The 27,596-nt window shown below is 34.6% G+C and overlaps 1 protein-coding gene across 1 annotated transcript in view; it reads left to right on the plus strand.

The window, feature by feature from the left end:
* LOC150109266 (exportin-T-like) overlaps positions 1-27,596 on the plus strand; it is a 359,762-nt gene that overhangs the window by 27,076 nt on the left and 305,090 nt on the right. The window contains exons 4-5 of the mRNA XM_090401965.1: positions 13,671-13,727; positions 24,052-24,121. Of these exons, the coding sequence (XP_090258091.1) occupies positions 13,671-13,727; positions 24,052-24,121 (127 nt within the window). The remainder of the gene's footprint in view (positions 1-13,670; positions 13,728-24,051; positions 24,122-27,596) is intronic.

The following is a 27,596-nucleotide window of genomic DNA, read 5'->3' on the forward strand; positions in this document are numbered from 1 at the left end:
AACACTGGTGTTTCGGGGAAAGTGAAATCAGGTTACCTATCAAAAATTATCAAAATTAATATGAGCCTGGAATGGTTTTAAATGCTGCTACAAGTTCAAACATCTTTGAAAATCGGGCGCTCCTTACTTTGCATGTGGATTGTGCTATTAAGGCCAGTACACGCTGGCTGACAGTTGCCTGCGGTTGTCAACACCTCCGAGCGTGAGTGAAGTACGGAGATATCTATTCTAGGAAATGTACGGTCACAATCAAGGTCAATGCGATGCTCTGTGGCAATAGTGGGCACTTAGCTTTACATTGAATACGAGACTGATGATACTCGACTCTAACCAAGGTGTTCCATTGAAATTTTTGGATTTTTGAAGTGCTCCGTCATAGGAAAAATTTGAGAAACGCTGATCTAGAGCAACCACAGGTTTCTTCGTACCTTTCCATTATGTTCAAAAATGGGTTTTGGTGAAATGATCTGTTGTGGATTTGAGAGTATAGCAGAATCCATACTTGTCACTGGTTAAATGGTTTGCCTCTAGGCGGTTAAGAAGTTGTTGTTAATGACTTTCTCTGTTACTTTCAACTGAAGTCACTGGGAAAATAGTTTGGTACCACTTTTAAGTGCAATCATTGCTTGCCAGAGAGTAGGCATTCACGTGTGGCTCCATGGTGGGTGGGGAGATCTGGCACTGAAACACACTCCCTTTGAGTATGAGTAATTTTTAATGTAGATTTTCAGAAAGCCTCAACTTGCTCCAACCATGTCCAGAAACCATTGCAACATCACCTGAAAAAGAAAATCAAGAAACAAAATATCTCAGAAACAACAATAAACATACCAGCCTCCTTAATATTGCACTCAGCTGGAGGAACATTCATTTGGAAAAAAGGTCATTCTTCCTCATTCAGGAGGGTTTGGAAAGGTTGGCAGATCTCCAAAATCAGTCAAAAAACTATTTAGGAGATGTTATGAAACAGTAACATACTTGCACGCATACACACACACACACACACACATACCCATTGATGTTCCAGATGAGATCTGCTCTGAACTGAAAGTTGTGAGAATCCTTATATGTAAGGATGGTCATCTGGTTCCCACCAGGAATATTATCGTTATATTTAACGTGCCTTAAACCATCAACATCTGTAAAAGCAGAATATCTCAGTGGCTACTTAGGTTCTACATCTTGATCCCTTTGCACTGCTTTAAATGTCAGAAGTGTGGTCATTTTTAGGTTACCTATCATGGCTCTGCTATCTGTGCTCAGTGTGGCAGTAAAAATCATGAGAACAAAGACCAAAATGCCTTAATTGCGAGAGAGATCACCCAGACTACTTCTGTGGATGTGGAAGGATGGAAAGAAGATTCCAAAAAATGAAAACTCGAACAAAGCATCCTTTACCAGGAGGTGAAGAAGCAGTATACCACAAAAGTAGCAGCAGTTAGCGATAAACTCTCTTATGCTGACAATCAAAACAAGTGTCAGTAGAGCCTTAACATGTGTGTCAGTTTCACCTTCTCACAGCTACAACATCCCTGAATAGTATGATATGTTTGTTTCTTTATAGCTAATAAGAGTGAAAAATCACTATGGGCTTTCTCCTGAGGACATGTCAAAAATAATTCCACTACATGATAACCACTAGTATGTCTTTGGGGGAAATTGAACATATGCCACAGAGAATCAAGGACTTGCTTCTAGATCTGTTGACTGATGAGATGGATATTTCCATTCCATAAGAAAATAAAACAGTAAGCCCTGTGACATAAATGGAGTTCAACTAGATTATGTCTTGGATATTTTTTGTGAGAATATGAAGAAATTATGGGCACTGGCTATTCACAAAGAAGAAAAAAAAATCCAGGGGCCACTGAAAACAAGATCTCACATCAGAAGCCAGATGACACCACCAAAAACAAATAAAAAACATTTCTGCAACAGAATTGTGAATTCAATCAAAACATAACATCAAGGTGCCTCTCTTGCTCTAGAAGTATAAACCAATATGCTTTTGTCTATGGGAAACATACCTGAAGCCCAGTAACAATTTGCTGCCATTACAAAATGTAACCATCATTTGTAAGGACAGGATGGGATGGACTTACCCACAGAGAGGTTGCTATCCTTGTGGACAACCATATCCCCCTTCCAGCAAGTCCCACTTAATGCAAATGCAGAGGCAGTTGGGTGTATGATCAACAACAATAATTTTCCTCTTGAATGCAGGAAGCTGTGCCATCTTTCTAATGCCTACCTGAACATTCACTGCTATTAACTTAACTGTCTACTGATATTCCCTCTTTCCACTGTTTAAGTGAGAAACTGATAACTTATTTTGGGAGTGATATCTTCCCTGTGATATTCACTTTTTTTATATTTTTTTATGGGCAACTATGCATACAAAATAGTTTTAATGGAATGTGTACCAAACCTATTTATAGAAAGTTTCATGTAAAAAAATAGAATCGTATTCACAAATTCTGACATATTTCATTGAACGTAACATAGATATCGTCAGGGAGAGAGAGACCGGTAACTACATTCAAAACATGAATTATAAGAATGAATCATGAAACATATGCCTACAAGTTCACGTGATGAAGTGATGAGATTACACTATTAGAGTACAAAGGAACAATTGTAATTGTTCCTTTGTACTCTAATAGTAATTGTAATTGCACGGCTAAAAAAAAAATATTAAAAAACTACCATGGAGTCAAAAGACTCATCATGGGAGGTCCCACTGTTACACAGTTTATCATACCGTGCCTTAAATATGTTCACTGTCTTCATGCTCACCACACTCTCAGGCCATGCATTCCAATCACTCACCATTCTCCATGCAAAAAACTACTCCTCACTCCCTTGCTCACTCTCCTTATAGTTTCCAGGGATGACCTATGATAATTAAAAAAAACCATGATAAATCATTTCCCAAAACTTAGAGATTGGCATACAATCTGAGTGGTTACGGTTCAGATGATTTCATACTATTTCACATGCTTGAACCTGCTAGAATGAAGAATCTTTGTCTGGTTTCAAAGAACTCTGTGCCTAGTGTCAGATATGAGAAGCAAGGTCATACTTGTCAGATTCCAAAATGCAATTCCGTCTTGATGTTCATGGATTCCAGTCAAAGCAAACAGTCAGTCTGTCTAAAATAGCAAAGATGACATGAGCAGGATACCTATAGACATCTGGTAGGGAGAGAGAGAGGTGGTAATGTATCCAATGTTATCAGTTTTCTTTTAAGTTCATCTAACAAAAGGGAATCAGAAGAGCAGATCATATGGGTCCTGTGCACAAGACTCTTGATAATGGGAATGGAAAGAGGGTAAGATAGTTCCATTGCATAAAGGTGGCTCCAAGACAGAGATAGCAAACTACAGACCAATTAATATATTAGGAATGATTGTTAAAGTATTGGAAAAACTGGTTAAAGGTAAAATCCAAAATTGGGCAGATAGGAATGTGATACTGTATAGTGGGCAGCACAGCTTTGTAAAAGGTAGGTCCTGTAATTTATTCACAAAAAAAATAATTTATTATATCAAGGACTTGCTTCTAGATCTGTTGACTGATGGGATGGATATTTCCATTCCACAAGAAAATAAAACAGTAAACCTAGTGACATAAATGGAGTTCAACTAGATTGTCTTGGATATTTTTCGTGAGAATATGAAGAAATTATGGGCACTGGCTATTCACAATTCACAAAGAAGAAAAAAAATCCAGGGTCCACTGAAAACAAGATCTCACATAAGAAGCCAGATGACACCACCAAAAACAAATAAAAAACATTTCTGCAACGAAATTGTGAATTCAATCAAAACATGACATCGAGGCTCCTCTCTTGCTCTAGAAGTATAAACCAATATGCTTTTGTCTATGGGAAACATACCTGAAGCCCAGTAACAATCTGCTGCCATTACAAAATGTAACCATCATTTGTAAGGACAGGATGGGATGGACTTACCTACAGAGAGGTTGCTATCTATATATTAAGTTATATTAATATAAAAGTAATTTATTCGCATTTTATAATAATGTAACAGCAGAATTGGATCAAGTAAATGCTGTACCATATACTACACCAGAAAATAGTATGTAGTGGAATCTAGGAGAATGGGGACGACTAGTGGAGTACCTCAGGATTCTATCTAGGGTCACTATTTAATTTGTATATCAATGATATAGGGAAAGATTTAATAGGGAATATTTGGTTGTTTGTTGATGATGCAAAACTGGGGGAGAGCAGTAGTAGATAAAGGTGATGTAGATATCCTGCAGGATGATTTAAATAAATTGGCATTGTGGGCAAATGATAATGATTCAGTTTAATGTTGCAAAATATAAGATTGTGCACTTCCAGTTGAAAAGGTTGCATATGATGTATCATATTGATGGTACTGGATTGCAGGAAACTGATGAGGCTAGGGACTTCGGGGTAATGGTGGACAGAGAATTGAATTTCAGAGTGCATATTGCAAAAATAAAATGGTTCAAAGATTACTTGAATGTTGAAAAACATGCTAATAAGTAAAGATAGGGTAGTTATTATCCTTCTTTATAAGGCTATGATTCAGCTGCATCTTGACTACTGTGCACAAATTTAGTCACCTTTTTTTAAATTTTTTTTTATTTATTATTATTATTTTTTTTAGGGACTAGGAGGTGGCAGAGAAGATTCAGAGATGAGTGACTAAGCTGGTGAGAGGTCTGTGGGATGCTCCCTATGAGGATAGGTGTGTGGGTTACAAAGTTTAGTTAATAGGCAGAAAAAAGGGTACATGATAGAAACTTTTAAGATAATTAAAGTGCATTTATAAAATTGATGCACAAAAAATTTTTCAATATATGACAAGTAGTCAGAAAACTATGGAAGTTGAGTAAGAGTGTGGTTAGTAGAGATGTGCAGACCAGATTTTTTGCATAGAGAATTGTGAATGAGTGTAATGGATTGCCAGAATTAGTTGTGAGGTCTCACAGTGAATAGTTTAAGGAGAGGTATGATATGTTTTTTGTGTATAAGCGTTAGATTGGGTCTCCCCATGATGAGTCTCCAGACTCAATGGAGATACTGTATAATTATAATAATAATGATGGCATGAGAGTGAGTAAATGTATCTACCAGTAAAGGTTGGTTTTCAATAAACTGAAAATTTAGCATGATCTGTAGGATTTTGAATTATTAAGGTATCCAAAAAAAAGTTAGATGGTTATTGGATTTATGTTCAATAGCGAACGTGATGCGGGTAGACAAAGAGTTTATTTTCTCCAGGAAAACTGAAGTAATTCTGACTCCAAGTGTGACCATACTGCAAATATATCATCAACAAAATGTAACCATATATGAGGTTGAGAAAAAATAGTATGAAAGAGTTGATTTTCTGGATGCTTTATAGTCGGTTAAAGCTGGTGAGATAGAACTTCCCATTGCTCTTCCTTTGATTTGTTTAAACAACTTATTCCACCATGTAAAATAGCCTGCATTGATGCTGAATTTAAATAAGCTGACTATTATACCACTTCCTTTGATTATACTCTTCTGAGAGGTGCAAGCTCTTTGCTCCCTACATCAGAACACCAATATTGTTATGATAAAGATAATGCCAATGTTGTTGTGAATACTAGTGAGTATTATCGTAAAATTAATATCTTATTGAGAGATGGTCAACCTACAGTTGAATTTGGCTTTTCTTGGATCAGCAGGGATCCAAGAAAAGCCAAATCAATAAATTAATTATTGGACAATGTGCAATCTTTATCATAACAATATTGATACAAAATTAATAACGGAAAAAACTCGCGTACAAAGATTATTTAATAGTATAATTTTCGCCTGTGTGTCACAGGCATCTTCAGTACATTAAGCTCAAATTAAACAATAACTGACAATTCCAAAAAGCGCCACCTAAGTAGCTGGTGTAAGATAACTAAAAAGGTCAATAACTTTCCTAAGAAAAAAAAAAATAAATAAATAAAAAAATAAAAAAAAATCAATACAATAAAAAGTTAAGAAAGATTAGCTGATTTGTAAAGTACTATCTCCCATAAAGAGGATAGACGTAAGCCGTCGGATCTGTTTAAGTTAGGAGAATGAAGTAGAGTTTCACACATTTCTTTATAAAGGCGTTCCATGAGAAACTGACTTTTGTGAAGAACTCTTGTCTTTCTCCAATGAACTCTGTGTCTAGTGAAGATGGCATGTTCTGCAAGTCCAGACTTTTCAGGTTTAAAGTATTCAATATAAGATTGGTGTTCTTCTAGCCGAATAGAGGCAGATCTTCCCGTTTGTCCGAAATAAGATAATCCACAAGAGCACGGAATCTGGTAGACACCTGGATGATTAAGATGTGGAAGCTTGTCCTTAGGAGAAGTGAGAAAGGTGGAGATTTTTCTAAACGGTCGAAAGGCAACAAAATATTCAGTGGTTTAAAACTTTTGCTATACGTTCACTGATGCGTTGTACATAAGGGATAGTAATGCGCATTATTTCTTCTGTGTTTGAAGAGGAAGACATATTAAAACTACTCAAAGTTCTTTTGATGAAGCAATTCTTATAACCATTAGATAGAAAGGAAGAAGTTATATATTGTAGTTCTTTCTGTAAAAGATCGTCTGAAGAACAAAAGGAGTGGGCCTGATGAACCAGTGTTTTAATAGTTCCTGCCTTTTGTTCTTCACAAAAGTCAGTTTCTCATGGAACGCCTTTATAAAGAAACATGTAAAACTCTACTTCATTCTCTTAACTTAAACAGATCCGACGGCTTACGTCTATCTCCTTTATGGGAGATAGTTCTTTACAAATCAGCTACTCTTTCCTAACTTTTTATTGTATTGATTTTTTTTTATTTTTTTTGACAAAAATTTATTGACCTTTTTAGTTATCTTACACCAGCTACTTAGGTGGTGCTTTTTGGAATTGTCAGTTATTGTTTAATTTGAGCTTAATGTACTGAAGATGCCTGTGACACACAGGCGAAAATTATACTATTAAATAATCTTTGTACATGAGTTTTTTTCCGTTATTAATTTTGTATTGATATGTCTACTCACGGTATACCTCTTTTAAAACTCATAACAATATTGGTGTTCTGTCTCACTATGCACAGTAGTGGATTGTATTGGCTCTCCCACTTACTACCTTGCAAAACATCTTTCTCATCATCTTCGGAATCTCATTGGCCACACTAGCTCTTATATTAAAAAAACAGCCTTGACTTGTGTCTGTTTAATAACAAAACTGTGGTTTTGTTTGATGTAGTCTCCTAATTCACCAACATACCACAAGAGACTCTAGTTTTTTGCATTCTGATTTCTGGGAAGACGTTGTTGGCTTAATGAAATTCACTATCAATGCAGGCTGTTTTACATGGTGGAATTAATTGTTCAAACAAATCAAAGGAACAGCAAAGGGGCAGTCCTATCTTACCACCTTTAGCTGACTATTTTATATACTATCTAGAAAATCAACTTTTTCATACTATTTTTCATCATCCTCATATGTGGCTATGTTTTGTTGATATATTTGCAGTCTGTCTGGTCACACTTAGAGTCAGAATTACTTTAATTATATGAGAGAAAATAAACTCTTAGTACTCCAGTATCACATACACTGTAGAATGTGAATCCAACAATTCACATTCTAATAATTCAAAATCCTATAGTTCATGCTTAATTTTCAGTTTATTGCATGCCAACCTTAACTGGCAGATACATTTACTCATCCTCACACCATCATTCATCACATAAGATAGGTATTATCAAGAGTCTTGTACATAGAGCTCATACGTTCTGCTCTTCTGATTGCCTTTTGTTAGATGAAATTAAAAGCAATATGATGTCTAATGGATACAATGAAACCACGTTTCAAAAAATTATTGATAATTATCATTCATCTGTCAGACAACAATCCTAGGTTCATTGTAATCCTAGTGTTTAGGCTTATATGTTGATTTTCCAGCATCATATATTGTTTAAGGAAATTGACAACATATTTGTTAATAAATAAAATTATTACTTATTTTCACTCCACCTATACCTTGGTCTTCCTCTGGATCATTTTCCTGCCAACCTGGCAGACAACACTTGCTTTGCTAATCATTCCTCTCCCATTCTGTTTAAGTGACCATACCAACTGAGATTAACTCTGCTAACACATTTCTGGATGTTGACAATGTCTAGTTCTTTCCTAATATCCTCGTTTTTAATATGATATTGCCATTGATGCCATCTGTTCACACCTCTAATCTTTCTCAGGACTCTCATATCTGCAGTCTCTAGTCTTTGGTCAAGTGTTTTACTTCTGACCCAGCTCTCAGATCCGTAAGTTAAAACTGGTTTGAACACTGCATTGTATACAGCTAATTTAGTGTTCCAACTAATTTCTCTCTTATTCCATATGAATTTCTTTAATTGACTTCCTACCATACCAGCTTTGCTGATTCTGTTGTCTATTTCTATATTTAATTTACCATCTTCACTGAAAATCGTGCCTAAGTAGCTGAAATGTTTTACTTGTTCCACAGGTTCTCCATTCACAACACAGTTGACATTTTCAACAATTCTGCCTATTTTCATTGTCTTTTTATTGCTGACCTTCATACCATATCTATTACAACAGTTATTCAATTTAGTCAGAGAATCTTGCAGACTTCTAGCGGATTTATTTAGAAGTATAACATCATCCACATAAAGCAAAGAGCTGACATTAACATCTCCAATTTCGATATCATGTTTAATACCACTTTCATTCATAATGTGATCCATATAGATAATGAATAACAGAGGGGATAATGTACAGTCTTGTCTCACACCAGATTTAACACTAAACCATCTTCCTGTACTTCCTTCAATTCTAACTGCTGACTTGCAACTCAAATAAAGACTAAGTAATGCTTGATATAATGTGCCATTGACACTATATAACTGTAGTGTATTGAATAGCTTCTCTCTTGGCACCTTGTCATATGCCTTTTCCAGATCGACAAAACTTAAGTACAGATCTTTGTTATATTCCCATGCTTTCTCAACTATTTGTCGTAAAGTGAAGATCTGATTCTGACAGCCTCTATTTGGCCTGAATCCAGCTTCTTCTTCACCAAGCTTTTCTTCCACAATTCTTCACAACCGTTTCTCAAGTATACTTGCATATATCTTACCAGGAACACTCAGTAGAAAAATACCTCTGTAATTCTCACATTCAGTTTTATTTCCCTTTTTATATATGGGTACTATTAGAACTCTACTCCAATCATCAGGAATCTGTCCCTTTGTCCTGGCATTCTGAACTATTTAGTGAAGCCACTGTAAGACTTTTATACCACCATACTTCAACATTTCTGGCTGAATATCATCTACTCCTGCTGCCTTTCCACATTTCAAGCATTTGATGGCATTTTCTACTGTGCTATCCCTGCTTGTTTCATTTAGCAATTTTTCGAAGTAATTACTTCATACTTCAAGGATATCTTTTCTCCTGTTTTCATGTCACCTTTATCATCCCTAACTCCTTTTACAGCACTCTTTCCTCCATTTCTAAGCTTCTTCAGCAACCTCCAGAATATCTTACCACACCTTGATATTTATTTTCTGTGTTATTGCCAAAGTCCTCCCATGACTTTTGTTTAGTTAGTTTTACACAGTATTTAGCTTTCTTACATTTGTCTCTGTATTCTCTAAGAGCACAAGCTGACTTATTGCCAGCAACTTTTGATATGCTTTCTTCTTTTCCTTCACTACCTCTTTAACTTCCTCTGTCCACCATGGAGTTCTGATTTTTCTATCTTTGCAGACAACCTCACCACATGCCTCTCTGGCTGAATCAATCAGTGTTTTGTTCATTCTTGTTCTCAAACTCTTTCATTTTTTTTTCAATAATCTTTGTGTAACAGTTCACATCTGAGGGCTGCTCAACTTTTATTCGCTTTAAAACTTTCTTACATGTTATTCTTTTCAATACGAACTTCAATTTTATCCTGCTCAAGATTAAATAGTGATCAATTTCAAATCCTCTATACACTCTGGTGTCTTGCACCATGGAGAAAACATCACTATCAACAATAATATAGTCAATGAGAATTTTCTTATTCCTTGCTTCTTCTCTCCATGTGAATTTGTGCATAATTTTATATTGGAACATCGTGTTAGTAATAACCAGTCCATGTCCTGAGCAGAAATCTAACAGGTATTTGCCATTATTATTAGCTTTGCTCTTTTCTCCAAATTTTCCCAAAATATTTTTGTATGTCTGACAATCATTTCCTACTCTGCTATTTAGATCCCCAACAAGGACCAACTTTTCCTTTTTCATTGTGTCAGTTGTTTTTTCGAAAGCATAAAAAAATTCCTTCACTTCTACCTTAGTAGAAAACCTTCTGTGGGACCATAGCCACAAATAAGTCTCATTGTCGAGTTCCCCATTCTCACATTTTCCCATATCACTCTAATTGAGACTGCCTGCCATTCAAGAAGATTAGCCTCGTATTTAGTGTTGGATTCTATTACATCTTCTTTTCCTTGATTGTTATTGCCTGAATATAACATTTTGTATTTATTGCTCAGAAAGATCTCACCAGTTTTTGTCTTTTTTCTTTCAGTCACCCCTGTCGATCTGGTACTTATCTAATTCCTCAGCTAGCTCCATTTCTTTGCCATTCAGGCTTCTTATGTTGATAGTACCAATCTTTAACTCTAGTGATGTTGAGTTGGGGTGTGTTTTCAGATTTGTTCCAGTAGCTGACTTTTCGCTGTTCGCCCTGGTTCTCTGGCGAAAACAACGGGGACCCTTATTTAACCGGGCAATGCCCCAGCCGGCATGAAATTTTGTTATGTTGTACCATCATTTTCTATATTGGTTTAAGCCAATAAGAATACAATTTGTACGGCTAAATCCCAAATTGCCATCCCATCCTCGTTTGTTCAGTATCCAGGTAGATACCCAACAGGGTGCACCACGAGAAGGTGAGGATTGGACATTAGGTCAGAAGCCCTGGTCGGTTCTCTGCATTCCTTTAGAGGCTGTGTGGAGGTCTCCTCTCAGTTATACAACTTTGACCCTTAAGCACCCCAAATATGTTGTCAATTTCCTTAAACAATTGCTACAATCCAAGGTGAAAAAATTTCAATACTCTATTTTAAAGAAGCTCAGAACAAATATCACTAATTCTTTTGCAAATTCAGTATATACACTCCTTCAAACCAGCTTGAAAGTTGTCTTGTATTTCATCTTGCGATATACAAAAGATATACAACCACACCTTTCCTTACCATTATCATTTTTCCTGTGCATGTATTCTTCGCTATTTTGGACATACTGGTTGTTTTGCTTTGATTGGAATCCAAGCACATCAAGACTGTATTGCATTTTTGTAATCCAACAAGTCTGGCCTTACTTCTCATGCTATTGATGCTAGGCACAGAGTTCTTTGGAACCAGACAAAAATTCCAGCAGGATTAAATTTGATTGTCTTTCTTGAAACATAAAATGCTATAAAATCATCCAAACCTTAGCTGCTCTGAGTGTATACCAATCTCTAAGTTTTGAGAAATGATTACTATTAATTGCTCATGTTTTTTTTTTAATTATTTAAATTTTTTTTATCTATGCAATTTTTATAATTGTTCCTTTGAACTCTAATGGTGTAACCCTATCACTTTTGCTGTAATGAGATATGAGCTAGTGGGCACTTCATGACTCATTCTTATGATTCATATTTTGAATGTAGTTACCAATCTGTCTCCTTGATGAATGAAATTATATGTTTTTTTACATGTGTAAGCCATGAAGGTTTCAATAACTACGTATTATATCATGGACACGAGAGAGAAAATTGAGCAGCTGAATTCTGGCTTCTCTTCTCTTCCTTTCCTATCAACGATGCAGTGAGTTGTATGATAGCATATATTACATAAGCTTCCACAACTGCAATTCCTAAAACATAAAGTTAGTTAGTTTGCACTTTTCCTAAAGCATCAAATGCTGATAAGGAAGCCCAGAAGAAAGCTTAGAGTATCTTCCTCACATATTCCATAACAACAACAATAAACCTCGTTGCTTTAACATGCCTGAGCAAGATACATCCCCAGTACACATTTTCTATAACAAGACTATCCAGCAGCAAAGAAGTCTGGGGTGAAATCTGGTATATCTGAAGGGCAGATATACCACTCTTCAACTTTTCATCCTTGAACATAATGGATGTACAATTGCTGCTATACTTTTGTGGATATTTTTGTCAAACATCAGTAATATCTTCTTATACCCTCAGAGTTCCTTGTCCAAAAACGTCAAGCAGAGAAATAACTGATTCTGTCTCTTCAAGCAAATGCAGAAAAATATAGGCCATTTACAAAACAAGAAATGAAAGCTACTGTGCTTACCCACTGTTGGGCCAGAAAACATCCATTGTGAGATGATTGTACATCTGTTGCTCCAAGGATCAACTGCTGTACCTGCTCAACAGAATTTTCTGTGAGAATGTTTTGGATACCTGGCAAAAGGTGATTATTATTGCTAGGAATGATCCAACTGGTCAGTAAACTACTGACCAGCTGCTTAGGCATGACTCTGGGAAAAAATGTTTATTTATTTTATTTTATTTTTGTTGTAAGTTGAAAAAACTTCCAACATCTTCCTCTAAATTCAGAGTAATTTAATAATATGGTGAGATACCTTTTGGCAACTCGTATAGATAAATATGACTTCTCCATTACTTCCACCTTAGTATCACCACCTCTGGGTCTGGCTCCCACTGACAAGACCTCAATAAAGGTTGAAACTGGTCTGGGTAGTGGTCCTTCCCTTAATGCATAGCACTACCACAAGGAGATGTGCTTTGCATTCTGGGAGATACTGAGACAAGGGATGGAGAAGTCATATTTACCACAAGTTGCCTCAGTCCTGAAGATACTTCAGGTGCAAACTTGGTTTGCTTACACTTGGATAAAGGATTAAACTAAATTTATTATAGAAAAAATGGTTAACTCTTGTTTTTTATGGTTTCTGGAGTGAAACAACCTTTTCTCCAGAACACTATCTGACAACTAATAATTAATCAAGTAGTCTGACTGGAAGCATCTGTTAGACATGCCTTCCTTAAAAAAAAGTGCACACTTAGTATCGATTTTATTTGATATGAAAAATTGTATGTCACTGCTTGGAGATTTGGAATATTGAAAGACCTACACAACTTTAGTCTCAGAGAGAACCTTCCTCTTTTTATCAAGAACTTATTAACCTTATAAAATTCAGGTTTTAGATTCCAGAAGAGAAATAGTTATCAAGTATTTTCAGATTACTATTAGCTGTCCCTTCAAATTTTTGAAAGCCTTTAATGAGGGCTATATTATCACCCTCGTATAAATATTTTTAGAAATAAATCTAAATTTCAACTTCAGTTAGTGCAAGTAAATTACATATTGTTTAGACACATTGCAGTAGCATCATTTTATAGTCTGTCAGTTCATCTCAAAAGAAACTAAGCACTTGCATTAAAAGATGAAATAGTTATTTTATATATATATATATTCATTTAAAATTTTTTAAAGTAAAAATAATGACAATTTGATTCAGTTAATTATTTAGCAAATATTTGATTTGAGAGGTCATCTATTTTGTATAACTATATATATATATATATAATATGTAATTTTTTATCCCCTCAATTTAGCAATGATCATGTAAAGTTCTTTTGCCTTCAGGTTATAGAACATTATATTAAAACTCGGTGAGTGTCAGTTTAAAAAATTTTGTTTTAAATCATCAGTGAACTTTATTGTACAGTAATTTTTCGTTTAAACTTTAAATGGTTATTAACTGTCAAGTTCTTATTGGATTTAACATAAAATTATTTCGTGTTCATTTCTTATACAAAATTTTGCAGTTCTAAAAAGAAAAATATTAGAATTTTGAGTTACTCTTAAATTTAAAACACCTTCAACTTCAAACTCCAGTGAAGTAACTTGAACCCTAAAAATATGTTCTCCTTGTTGTTGAAATTCTTCTGACTAGATGTAAGCCACTTAATAAAATTTTAAGATAAAAGCCAAGTCTATACATGATCTTCCCCTTATGGGAAGATTCATGTATAGACTCAGCTTTTGTCTTAAAAATAATTATAGAAAAGCATAGAGAATACAACATTCAAACACACGTAGCTTTCATTGATTATATAAAAGCATTTGACAAAATTCTGAGAAATAAGCTATGGGAAACTCTAAAGGAATATCACATTCCAAACTAGCTATACAATCCTCTATTAAACATATACCGTAATAATGAAATAGCAATAAGGCAAAATGATATCATATTCATTTGGAAACCAATAAATAGAGGAGTCCATCAAGGCTGTCCTTTATCACCCATATTATTCAATATATATATATATATATATATATATATGGACAATATTTTCAAAAAATGGAGAGAAGTAAATACATGTGGCTTCCAAATCGATCGACATACAAAAATAGATACACTACTCTTTGCTGATGATCAGATTATCTTTGGAAAGCCTGAAGATGAACTATAGAAATCAATTTATAATTTAAATAATAATATACAACAGTATGGCCTAGAAATGTCAACAGAGAAAACTAGAGTCATGGCTTTTTATGGAAATAACTCTGTCAGAAGTAAAATAGTAATAAATAATAAAATAATTGAGCAACTTAATAATTTCAAATACCTAGACTGTAAACTGTCTTACATAAATGAAATAGATATTAATTTTAAGATGACAAACTTTATAAAAATCACTGGAGTAATTAACAGAACCTGTAAACCTAGCTATGTACAGAAACACACAAGACGCAAAGTCTACAAAATAATAGCCAAACCTTCACTATTATATGGAAGTGAGTTCTGGACCTTTGGAAAAAGAGGTATACAGAGAATTCAGGCAGCAGAAATGAAATTCTTTAGAAAAACAAAAAAACTTACTCTATTATATTAAAAAAAGAAATAATTAAAAATCTCAAAATCAATCCCATAACAAACTCAATGATCAAATATAGGAAAAACTGGCTAGACCATATAGCAAGAATGCAGAGAGAAAGACTACCAAAAAAGATCTTAGCATATAATCCTAGAGGAACAAGGAATAGGGGATGATCAAGAAGAAGATGGACTGAGTCCGGAACAGGCCACGTGGCCTGTTCCAGACTGATAGGAAGACTATGACGACAATGAGTGTCGGTTTAAAAAATTTTGTTTTAAATCATCAGTGAACGTTATTGTACAGTAATTTTGTGTTTAAACTTTAAATGGTTATTAACTGTCAAATTCTTATTGAATTTAACATAAAATTATTTCATGTTCATTTCTTATACAAAATTTTGCAGTTCTAAAAAGAAAAATATTAGAATTTTGAGTTACTCTTAAATTTAAAACATCTTCAACTTCAAACTCCAGTGAACTAACTTGAATCCTAAAAATATGTTCTCCCTGTTGTTGAAATTCTTCTGACTAGATGTAAACCACTTGGTAAAATTTTGAATAATCTCACTCCTATTCTAAACTGCAGTAATTGGCTACCTCAACTACCCAGTATAGTTTATAAAAAAAGCTGGCGATAAATGGAAAAGGAGTTAGCTAGATGGAGGAGTAACTTCTCATGTTTGCAGTAAGATTACTGTAACTCAAACAGCTATGAATGCTACTTCTCTATGTATGTAATATTTTCCAAATAAATGCACAACTTTGACCATTGATTTGAAACTGGAAATTTAGTAATTTTTAAAATCAGAAACTTAAACTTGCTTATGGTTAAATATCACACAGATAATTATCTAATTCTCTCCATTCCTGAAATTCAGAATTATAGCCCCTATCATTTGATTTTATCCCTGGATGTAGGAGGATCCATCTAAATTTGTAAATTACTTTAAGCTATGATAGAAAAAGCATATACCAAATTTTGTGCCCATAGCATTTCAGGTAAAATTTGCAAGAGTGTTGGTTCGATCCCTAGTATTAGGATAGTTGAACTAAATGCTTATATTGCTTTAATGTTTACAATAATGTTTGTAAAAAAAACAATAATGTTTATAATACATTGAGAGAAGTAATTACATTATAAAAGGTTAAAAGAAAGCAAGAAAACACAAAAACTAGGATAAAAGCATAGATTAAAATTATAATCTAGAACATTAATGCAAAATAAAATCATTTAAAACAAGTTCTAAGAGAAACTTGTGGAGTTGACATTGAAATTATCAACTTTGTAAATTGAAGCTGTATTTTTGTTGTATTTAAATATATATATATATATATATATATACATGTAAAACTAATATGTAAAAATAATATATGTAAAACTAGCTAAACAAAAGTCATGGGAGGACTTTGGCAAGAATATTCTGGAGGTTGTTGAAGAAGCTTAGGAATGGAAGAAAGAGTACTGTAAAAGGAGTTAGAGATGATAAAGGTGGCATGAAAACAGGAGAAAAAGATATCCTTGAAGTATGGAGTAATTACTTTGAAAAATTGCTGAATGAAACAAGCAGTGATGACAGCACAGTAGTAAAAAATGCTAACCAGGCATGCCGTCAGGAATACATATCCATACTTGAATTGGAAAAAGCCATCAAAGGCTTGAAATGTGGAAAGGCAGCAGGTCTTTATTTGACCAGAAATGCTGAAGTATGGTGGTATAAGATTCTTACAGTGGCCGCACTGCATAGTTCAGAAAGCCTGGACAGAGGGACGAATTCCCGATGATTGGAGTAGAGCTCTAATAGTATCCATATATAAAAAGGGAAATAAAACTGAATGTGAGAATTACAGAGATATTTCCCTACTGAGTGTTCTGGGCAAGATCTATGCAAGTATACTTGAGAAACGGTTGAGAAGAATTGTGGAAGAAAAGCTTGATGAAGAACAAACTGGATTCAGGCCAAATAGAGGCTGTCAGGATCAGATCTTCACTTTACGACAAATAGTCAAGAAATCATGGGAATATAACAAAGATCTGTATTTAAGTTTTGTCGATTTGGAAAAGGCATATGACAAGGTGCCAAGAGAGAAGCTATTCAATACGTTACAGTTATATGGTGTCAATGGTGGGGCATTATATCAAGCAATACTTAGTCTTTATTTGAGTTGTAAGTCAGCAGTTAGAATTGAAGGAAGTACAGGAAGATGGTTTAATGTTAAATTTGGTGTGAGACAAGGATGTACATTATCCCCTCTGTTATTCATTATCTATATGGATCACATTATGAAGGAAAGTGGTATTAAAGATGATATCAAAATTGGAGATGTTAATGTCAGCTCTTTGCTTTATGTGGATGATGTTATATTTCTAAATAAATCTGCTACAAGTCTGCAAGATTCTCTGACTAAATTGAATAACTGTTGTAATAGATATGGTATGAAGGTCAGCAATAAAAGACAATGAAAATAGGCAGAATTGTTGAAAATGTCAACTGTGTTGTGAATGGAGAACTTGTGGAAGAACAAGTAAAACATTTCAGCTACTTAGGCACGATTTTCAGTGAAGATGGTAAATTAAATATAGAAATAGACAACAGAATCAGCAAAGCTGGTATCGTGGGAAGTCAATTGAATAAATTCATATGGAATAAGAGAGAAATTAGTCGGAACACTAAATTAGCTGTATACCAGACAGTGTTCAAACCAGTTTTAACTTATGGATCTGAGAGCTGGGTCAGAAGTAAAACACTTGACCAAAAACTAGAGACCGCAGATATGAGAGTCCTGAGGAAGATTAGAGGCGTGAACAGATGGCATCAATGACAATATCCTATTAAAAACAAGGATATTAGGAAAGAACTAGACATTGTCAACATCCAGGAATGTGTTAGCAGAGCTAATCTCAGGTGGTATGGTCACTTAAACAGAATGGGCGAAGAAAGATTAGCAAAACAAGTGTTCTCTGCCAGGTTGGCAGCAAAACGACCCAGAGGAAGACCAAGATATAGGTGGATTGATACGGTACAAAGTTCTTAGACGATAGAAATATAAGATCTGATAATGTTGGAGTCTTGACAAGTAACAGACTGATTTGGAGGAAAATTGTAGATAGGAAGTTAGTAATGATGTAATTTTTTTCATGCAGTACTATCATATCCTGTACATCCCTTGAGGGTACATGCCAGGAATTTGATGATGATGATGATATATATATATATATATATATATATACACAACAAATATTAGCATTGGTATCCAGTTGCATCTTCAAAATCACTCTTGGGTTTGGGAAAAAAAAAAAACATGAGAAAAGAAAATGGTGCTCATTTATTGATTGGCTAGTAGACTGACACTAAGTTCCAGATCTGGGAAATTATTAGGACTATGCTGTAAGCTGCAGCTGTGTGGGGAATGATGAAATAAATGATGTGAAGAACCAGTTTTTCACAGATCTGGTTATAACAGTCCACCATTGTCCATCTCAAAAGATCTCCTTTGAGTTGGATGATGTGAAGAGTCACTGCTAATGTGAAGGATAAGTTTCTCATCTATTGAGAGTATAGAAGTAAGTGGCCTGCCAAATTGCAGATATATGAGGGGTTTCCAAAAAGTAAATCAATGCATCTTTTATTTTTCTTAATAATGGTGAAACAGAATGAGCTAAAACATGGTGGACAGATAGATGTTAATAATGTTCAAAAAGACTGCCATTGCAGTATGATGCTACTGTGTGAGTGTGGTCCAAAACAGGTGTCCCTAAAGTTATTCGTTTTTTGCAAGCAAAAGGGTCCTCACTAAGTGGTATTCACTGTGAACTGGTTGCTGTGTATGGTGGAAAGGTGATGTCAAAGAAGTAGGTGTGTTTTTGGTGCAATGAATTTAAAGCAGGCCCACATTGAAGATCAGCATTGTGTGGGCAGGCCTTCATTGAGCAAGATAGAAGACAACATTTCGTGCATTAAAAGGTATCATTCTTGAAGATCGGTGAGTGAATTTACTCAAGTGGTGAACTTGAGTAAGTCTACCATTTACAAAATTGTTCATGATGTCCTTGGTTTTAGAAAGGACTGCTCTTGACAATTGTCAGAGGAGCACAAGGCAACATGCATGCATGGGGATGTGTCTAGAGAATCTGTTGCAACACAGCTACAAAGGCAAAAATTTTCTCACTCACCTAAGTCACAGAAGATGAAACTTGAATTCGTCACTTTACCTCAGAGAGCAAACAAGACTCTATGACCTGGAAACATCCACAATGTCCTTTTGCACAAAAAACTCAGAACTGTTTCCACTGTCCAAAAAAGTCATGGCCACAGTGTTCTGGGATTACCAATGCATTCTTTTGGTGGACTTCTTGCCAAAGTGAGGAACAATCAATGCAGAGCTTTACTGTACAATGGTGGACAAACTGAAAGCCAGCATTCAACAAACAACGGACTCTTTGACAAGTGTTGTGATTTTAGTGCATGCCAATGTTATTCCACGCATTGCGCACACCACTCATGAGTGGTTGTACTGTAATCATTGGGAAACATCCCCCCCATACAGCCCAGCCTTAGTGCCTTCAGACTTCCATTTGTTCCCCCCCCCCTCTCTCTCTCTCCCAATCAGGAAACACCTTTCCAGAAGTCATTTCACTATGGATGAGGAGGTTCATCAGACAGTGCGATGTTGGTTACTGGGTGTGGGCATGGACTTCTTCAATACTAGTATAGATAAGCTGATCTATCATTTGGACAAGTGCATCAGTAAATTTGAAGACATTTAGAAGTAGTGCATGTTCACTTATTTCTTGGTGTATGATTTCAAGTTTCTATTATTAAACATCCTAGAGAAAAAAAAAAATGTAGTACCTTACTTTTTGGAAACCCCTCCTATTATCTACCTATCTAAGATGAGTATGGATGGTTCTGCTCCTCAGAATAATCTTGATAATAATTTGGTGGTGAAGAGAAAGAGGACATTCCATAGAAGTGACCTCCATTTTTGTAAATTTTATTTTTACAAGTAAAATAGCTAAATTGAATCATAGAATCAAATAATTTGCATAAAATCCTAGGATAGGAGATTTAAGATATTGGTCAAAGGAACCATCAGCCAGTCAGTGAATGATTATCATTTTTCAGTCTTAACAGTTGCTTTATAGATACATTTGATATGAAAGTGAAGAGTTAATTCTTTAGTAATTCTTTTTTTTTTTTCATGTGGTTTTTTAATGTTTTAAAATTTCTTTCAGTTGTTTTATTCAGCTAATGTCTTTTGTTAACATATTCAACTTTTTATTTTAAATTCAAAGCATAAAATAAATATTTTCATGATGACTGTGGCCTTACATTTACTATGCACTATCATAATATCACAATAATAAAAACTGGATGCTTCATTAGAGTGTATATATGCATTTTTAATGTCCTGCTATTGGACCTCTCCTTTTCTTTTCTTTTTTTAACTCAGAGATTAATGCTTGTGAATTTAAAAAAAACTGCATAGTATGTTAAAAGTTTCAAAGAAATATAGGGGCAGAGCAGAAGAAAGGTAACAAAGATAAAATGCATTTCTGTTAAAGCCAAGCCTTATGTTGGAATAATCAAATATAATGTATTTCATTTTAGATCCTAATGATCGCAGTTTTGCTACTTTTCACTCATTACCATTTGAAAGCATTCACTACTATAATATCATTGAAATAAAAGGCATTAACTTCATAACGCACTCATCATTGCAGAGTTACAGAGTTAATCGCTATTTTATTTATGTTTTGTATTTAAAGTAAAAATGCTTGATATCATAGTGTAAAAATATCACATAATCATGATTTAATTAATGTTTTTTTTTTTTTACAGTATTATATACAGGGTGTTTCAAAAAGAATGACCCGATTTCAAATAATTATATTTAATAATGAAAATGTGGTACAGTTACAAAATAAATTACCAAGTATGAAGTAAGGCCTAAAGTTTCACTCACCACAATTACAAGTGCTCAATGTCGCATTCATTTGTGGTTTTCATGGTTGCAGAGATATACAATTTTCAAATCCGGACATTCTTTTTTGAAACATTTCATTATATGATAAGATAATCTAAGGATATGTATGTATATTTGTTTGCATTTTTTAATGCGACTGTATGCTATACTTAATATTATTGGAACTGCTATGTGGTAGCAATACAAAAGGAGACTTATTTCCATATTCAGATTTCTGTGGGTATAGTGATTATGGTTGAAATTTCTGGAATATACATAGAGACAGAAATGAAATAACTAATTTAATAACTAAGTATTTACAACCTGATGTTTTGCCAGCTCAAGCTATCATCATCAAAGGCATTTTTAAGATACACATTCAACGGAGACTAGAATTGCAATGACTTCCAGAATAAGGACAGTCACGTGCACGGAAGGCGACAGTAGTGCCATCTATGATAGCGTTTTGTGATTATTGCTGACAGGCAGATAGGGCAGTGTGGCAAAATTCATGTAGAATTACAACAGCATTTCTGTGACAGTTCCACAGGTTTTATAGCATAGGAAGTTTTATAGCCACTTCTAGGAACTCTCCCTGTATTTAAATCGTGATCTCTTTAGTAGCTTCACTTTTTTTTTTTTCCCGCCTGATGAAGTTGTCTTCATCTAAGGCATGTTGGGCTAGTCCACTTTTTACTTGTCCATACTGAACATATTTTTTATGTTCTTTTCTGCTGATAATTGATTTGTCCTGTTTGTCAAAAGTACTGAATCCCATATTGACAGGGGATAATGTAGGTACCTGGGAAGGAGAGAGAGAGAGCGAGAGGATCCTGGTGGTCCTTAATTTGTCTGAGGAAAGTTGAGACTTTGTCTGGGAAGTTTGTAAACTGTTTTGATTTTATCTTGTTTCAGGAGCGAACTTTTTTCTACCTTTGATATAAGATAAGATATGTGTGTAATATAGTCTGTTTGGGGATTTGCTATTTTTTAGAAGTTTTGCGAGGATTTTTTATTTAACCATTCTGTTGAAAAGTGTAAGTAGAGCCTGTTGTTCCAGATGTACTGCCTGTTCTGAGGATGGAATTTACTTTGCCTTTGAGGTTTAAGTTCTGAAAATTTCGATTTTTTGTACAGGAGAGCGATGTAAAATGCCATGTAAGTATGTGCATGTGTGTGTAGCTTTCGACTAATGAATCTGAGAAGACCAGAACTACTTCTTCTCCTTCCACTTTAACAATAAAAGTGATATGGGGTGGAATGATGAATCATAGCAAACACAGAATTTGCCATCAAAGGACTACCTCCAGGCAAAGCTGACCTTAGGCTAGAATCCTCAACCTTACTATCCCCCCCCCCTCTCCAAAATGCAACATATCCAAAGGACTTAAGGCCACCATGAGGAATTTAAAACTAAATAGTAACATGGTTGTAGAAAAGCAGACAAAGGAAGTGCCAGTATGATCCGTAATACAGACGACTACAATAACAAAATAAAAGAATTACTATTGAATATGTCAACACATATTCCAACAGTAAAAGATCTCACAGTATCAATAAAAATAACACCATAAGTCTTTTAGATAGCATTACAGGCTAGCCAATGGAAAACTTTGTCCATATTAATACTACACCCGTCATTGATGCCATTAATTGGCCTACCTATAAACTTGTTAAACATTTAACATATGAACTCAGCAAGCATATCAGCAAGACATCATCTGACATTAAACACTTCACACATTTAAAACCACTATACAGAAACTTAGTAAGCTTTGATGTGCCATCTCTTTTCACTAACATTCCAGTGGACAATACACTAGAGCTGCTTTCCAGAATATCCCTCTCCCACAAATATTTGCATACTCTTTAAGCACTGCCATAAATCAGTGTATTTGAACTGGAATAACTTACTCTTTAGACAAATTGAAGATGTAGCAATCACTTTCAATCCCCACTTTCAACCCCTCCCAGATCACTAATACATGGAATCCTTTGAAACATCACCATCAGTTTTCTGATATATACCCCAAGGGGTGTTTAGGTTACTATGGCAGCACTACATGATAAAGTTTATATTATTATTAATCTGCTATCAACAATTATCCTCCAAATTAGTCTATTACTCGTAAGCACTCTAATATTGTCATCATTTGGTTTCCTAAGGTAGTTCTGACTGAATCAATCCAGGACTAATGCCACCTTCTCTCATAATGTGATCCATATAAATGTAAAAAGTTGATAATAATGTAAACTTTTCATATAATGCTATCAGAATATTCTGTTTCCACCCCACCCCATTGCAACAAATATAGATATAACATCTCATAAAATGACAGGATTTTACAAGAACAAATAAAATAACCAATTAACTATTTTAAACAGGCTTGGGATTTTGGTGTTTTAGTAGATAGGAAATTGAAGTTCATGGATTATATAGCAAATATTCTAATACAACTCAGAAGATAATTGCAGTGCTGAAACAAACGTTGACATGTAAGAATAAAGAAGCATTTTGCCTCTAAACTTTAGAAGGCTTTGAGACAACCTCAGCTGGGTATTGTGTGCTGATCTGATCTCCTGGTTTCCAAGCTGATGCTAATACACTGGAGAGGGGTGTAAAGGAGTGTGTTAAATATTGGGACTGTGGAATGTAGATTATGAGGCAAGATTGAGAATTTGTGGACTTCAGCTGCTAGCAAACAAGGGAAAGAGAGTTAATATGATAGAGACCTACAAACTTCTGAAAGGTTCATACATTATACCAGTAGATGGAATTTTTCACTTTATGGAAGGTGTAGAGAGGATGATAGGGTGAAGAAGTGGGTAAGAGATAAATTTTTCTTCCATGCATGACTGGAATGTCTTGATTTTAGAGGTTGTACTAATGTGGTACTAATATACTAATAAATTTACCTCCCATCCACAAAAATAGTTTACAATCTTTCTTAGGTGGGATTACATGAAATAAAGTGAAAATTCAGTATGTGATCAAAGGTCTTATGAAAGATCTAATTAATAGGTAACATAACCATAACACATGATAAGCATGTTATTTTTATCAATACATTTATAGTAGCAAATTGAAATAACATGGTAAACTTTTGTAGTAATGGGCACATCTGTAAGTTAATTTATTTATGATTTAGGTATGATCATGCAGATGATACAGAACAGCAGCATATGAAAGATTTTATCTGTCAGTGGATACAAATTCAGGTATCATTAATTTTTATTGTATGATATTTTTTATTGATTTTATTCCGTAGACAAGCTTATACGTTGGTTATGCATTACTAAATCACTTAAGGAATTGACAACATAGATAAGAATATGCACGTGCCTTTTTTGTAAGTTCCTTTTGAAGATGGCAACGTGACATTTCTGAAATATTGGAAATATTGATTAAAGTGTAATTTAATTTATATTCTTATCTACGTTGTCAATTCCTTAAATGATTTAGTAAAGTTATAGTATTGATTTTATTGTATGTATTTTAGAAAACGAACATTCCTTTTTTTATTTTATTTTATTCCCCCCCCACCTTCTCTTTTAAGAAAATTTTCTTGATTCCTTATTAAGTGAAACTGAAATCTGCCTTTTTCAACAAAGTACATGTTAGCAATGTTTATTATCCCTGTTTTATTCTTTCAGGATTATTTAAGTTTTGCATTGATAATTAACATCAGCAAATGATTGTAGACATTCATGAGAACAGTGTTTTGTGAAACAAGCATTCTTGTGTACTGAACCACTTGAGATCTTTCTGAGCAATAAATACAAAATGTTATATTCAGGCAATGACAATCAAGGAAAAGAAGGAGTAGCCATAGTATTCAACACAAAATACGAGGCTAATCTTCTTGAATGGCAGTCAGTCTCAAGTAGAGTAATGTGGGCAAATATGAGAATGGGGAACTGGACAGTGAGACTTATTTGTGCCTATGGTCCCACAGAAGGTTCTACTAAGGTAGAAGTGGAGGAATTTTTTGAGGCTTTAGAAAAAGCAACTGACACAATGAAAAATGAAAAGTTGATCCTTGTTGGGGATCTAAATAGCAGAGTAGGAAATGATTGTGAGACATACAAATATATTTTGGGAAAATTTGGAGAAAAGAGCAAAGCTAATAATAATAATAGCAAATATCTGTTGGATTTCTGCTCAGGACATGGACTGGTTATTACTAACACCATGTCCCAACACAAAAATGTGCACAAATTCACATGGAGAGAAGAGGCTAAGAATAAGAAAAGTCTCATTGACTATGTTATTGTTGATAGTGATGTTTTCTCCCTGGTGCAGGACACCAGAGTGTACAGAGGATTTGAAATTGGAAGTGATCACTATTTAGTCTTGAACAGGATAAAATTGAATTTCATATTGAAAAGAATAACATGTAAGAAAGTTTTAAAGCGAATAAAAGTTGAGCAACTCTCAGATGTGAACTGTAGACTAAAATACACAAAGATTATTGAAGAAAAAATGAAAGAGTTTGAGAACAAGAACCAAACCTTGGAAATTCAGTGGCAAGCCTTCAAGAAAATACTGATTGATTCAGCCAGAGAGGCATGTGGTGAGGTTGTCTGCAAGGATAGAAAAATCAGAACTCCCTGGTGGACACAGGAAGTTAAAGAGGCAGTGAAGGAAAAGAAGAAAGCATATCAAAAGTTCCTGGCAAATAAGTCAGCTTTGTCTCTTACAGAATACAGAGACAAATGTAAGAAAGCTAAACAGTGTGTAAAACTAGCTAAACAAAAGTCATGGGAAGATTTTGGCAAGAATATAGAAAATAAATATCAAGAAAGTGGCAAAATATTCTGGAGGTTGTTGAAGAAGCTTAGGAATGGAGGAAAGAGTGCTGTAAAAGGAGTTAGAGATGATAAAGGTGACATGAAAACAGGAGAAAAAGATATCCTTGAAGTATGGAGTAATTACTTTGAAAAACTGCTAAATTAAACAAGCAGTGATGACAGCACAGTGATAAAAAAACACTGACCAGGCATGCAGTCAGGAATACATATCCATACTTGAAGTAGAAAAAGCCATCAAAGGCTTGAAATGTGGAAAGGCAGCAGGAGGAGATGATATTCAACCAGAAATGCTGAAGTATGGGGGTATAAAAGTCTTACAGTGGCTGCACTGCATAGTTCAGAAAGCCTGGACAGAGGGACGAATTCCCGATGATTGGAGTAGAGCTCTCATAGTACCCATATATAAAAAGGGAAATAAAACTGAATGTGAGAATTACAGAGGTATTTCCCTACTGAGTGTTCCTGGCAAGATCTATGCAAGTATACTTGAGAAACGGTTGAGAAGAATTGTGGAAGAAAAGCTTGGTGAAGAACAAGCTGGATTCAGGCCAAATAGAGGCTGTCAGGATCAGATCTTCACTTTACGACAAAGCATGGGAATATAACAAAGATCTGTATTTAAGTTTTGTCGATTTGGAAAAGGCATATGACAAGGTGCCAAGAGAGAGGCTATTCAATACGCTGCAGTTATATGGTTTCAATGGGGCATTATATCAAGCAATACTTAGTCTTTATTTGAGTTGTAAGTCAGCAGTTAAAATTGAAGGAAGTACAGGAAGATGGTTTAATGTTAAATCTGGTGTGAGACAAGGATGTACATTATCCCCTCTGTTATTCATTATCTATATGGATCACATTATGAAGGAAAGTGGTATTAAACCTGATATCAAAATTGGAGATGTTAATGTCAGCTCTTTGCTTTATGCGGATGATGTTATACTTCTAAATAAATCCGCTACAAGTCTGCAAGATTCACTGACTAAATTGAATAACTGTTGTAATAGATATGGTATGAAGGTCAGCAATAAAAAGACAAAGACAATGAAAATAGGCAGAATCATTGAAAATGTCAACTGTGTTGTGAATGGAGAACCTGTGGAACAAGTAAAACATTTCAGCTACTTAGGCACGATTTTTACTGAAGATGGTAAATTAAATATAGAAATAGACAACAGAATCAGCAAAGCTGGTATGGTGGGAAGTCAATTGAATAAATTCATATGGAGTAAGAGGGAAATTAGTCGGAACACTAAATTAGCTGTATACAAGACAGTGTTCAAACCAGTTTTAACTTATGGATTTGAGAGCTGGGTCAAAAGTAACACTTGACCAAAGACTAGAGACCGCAGATATGAGAGTCCTGAGAAAGATTCGAGGCGTGAACAGATGGCATCAAACGCAATATCATATTAAAAATGAGGATATTAGGAAAGAACTTGACATTGTCAGCATCCAGGAATGCGTTTAGCAGAGCTAATCTCAGGTGGTATGGTCACTTAAATAGAATGGGAGAGGAAAGATTAGCAAAACAAGTGTTCTCTGCTAGGTTGGCAGGAAAACGACCCAGAGGAAGACCAAGATATAGGTGGATTGATACAGTACAAAGTGCCTTAGACGATAGAAATATAAGATCTGATAATGTTGGAGTCTTGACAAGTAACAGACTGATTTGGAGGAAAATTGTAGATAGGATGTTAGTAATGATGTAATTTTTTCATGTAGTACTGTCATATCCTGTACACCCCTTGAGGGTACATGGCAGGAATTTGATGATGATGATGATGACATTTTTAACAATATGAACTCTAGATATAATTTTTTGCATAATTTTGCTATTAAAATTGTGTGGTTAAAACTGAGATGACTTGATAGATTTTAATAG

This window comes from Typopeltis vanoorti, chromosome 2, assembly GCF_054136105.1.
Source record: "Typopeltis vanoorti isolate ZY-2024b chromosome 2, IOZ_Tvanoo_1.0, whole genome shotgun sequence".
Taxonomy (NCBI): Eukaryota; Metazoa; Arthropoda; class Arachnida; order Uropygi; family Thelyphonidae; genus Typopeltis; species Typopeltis vanoorti.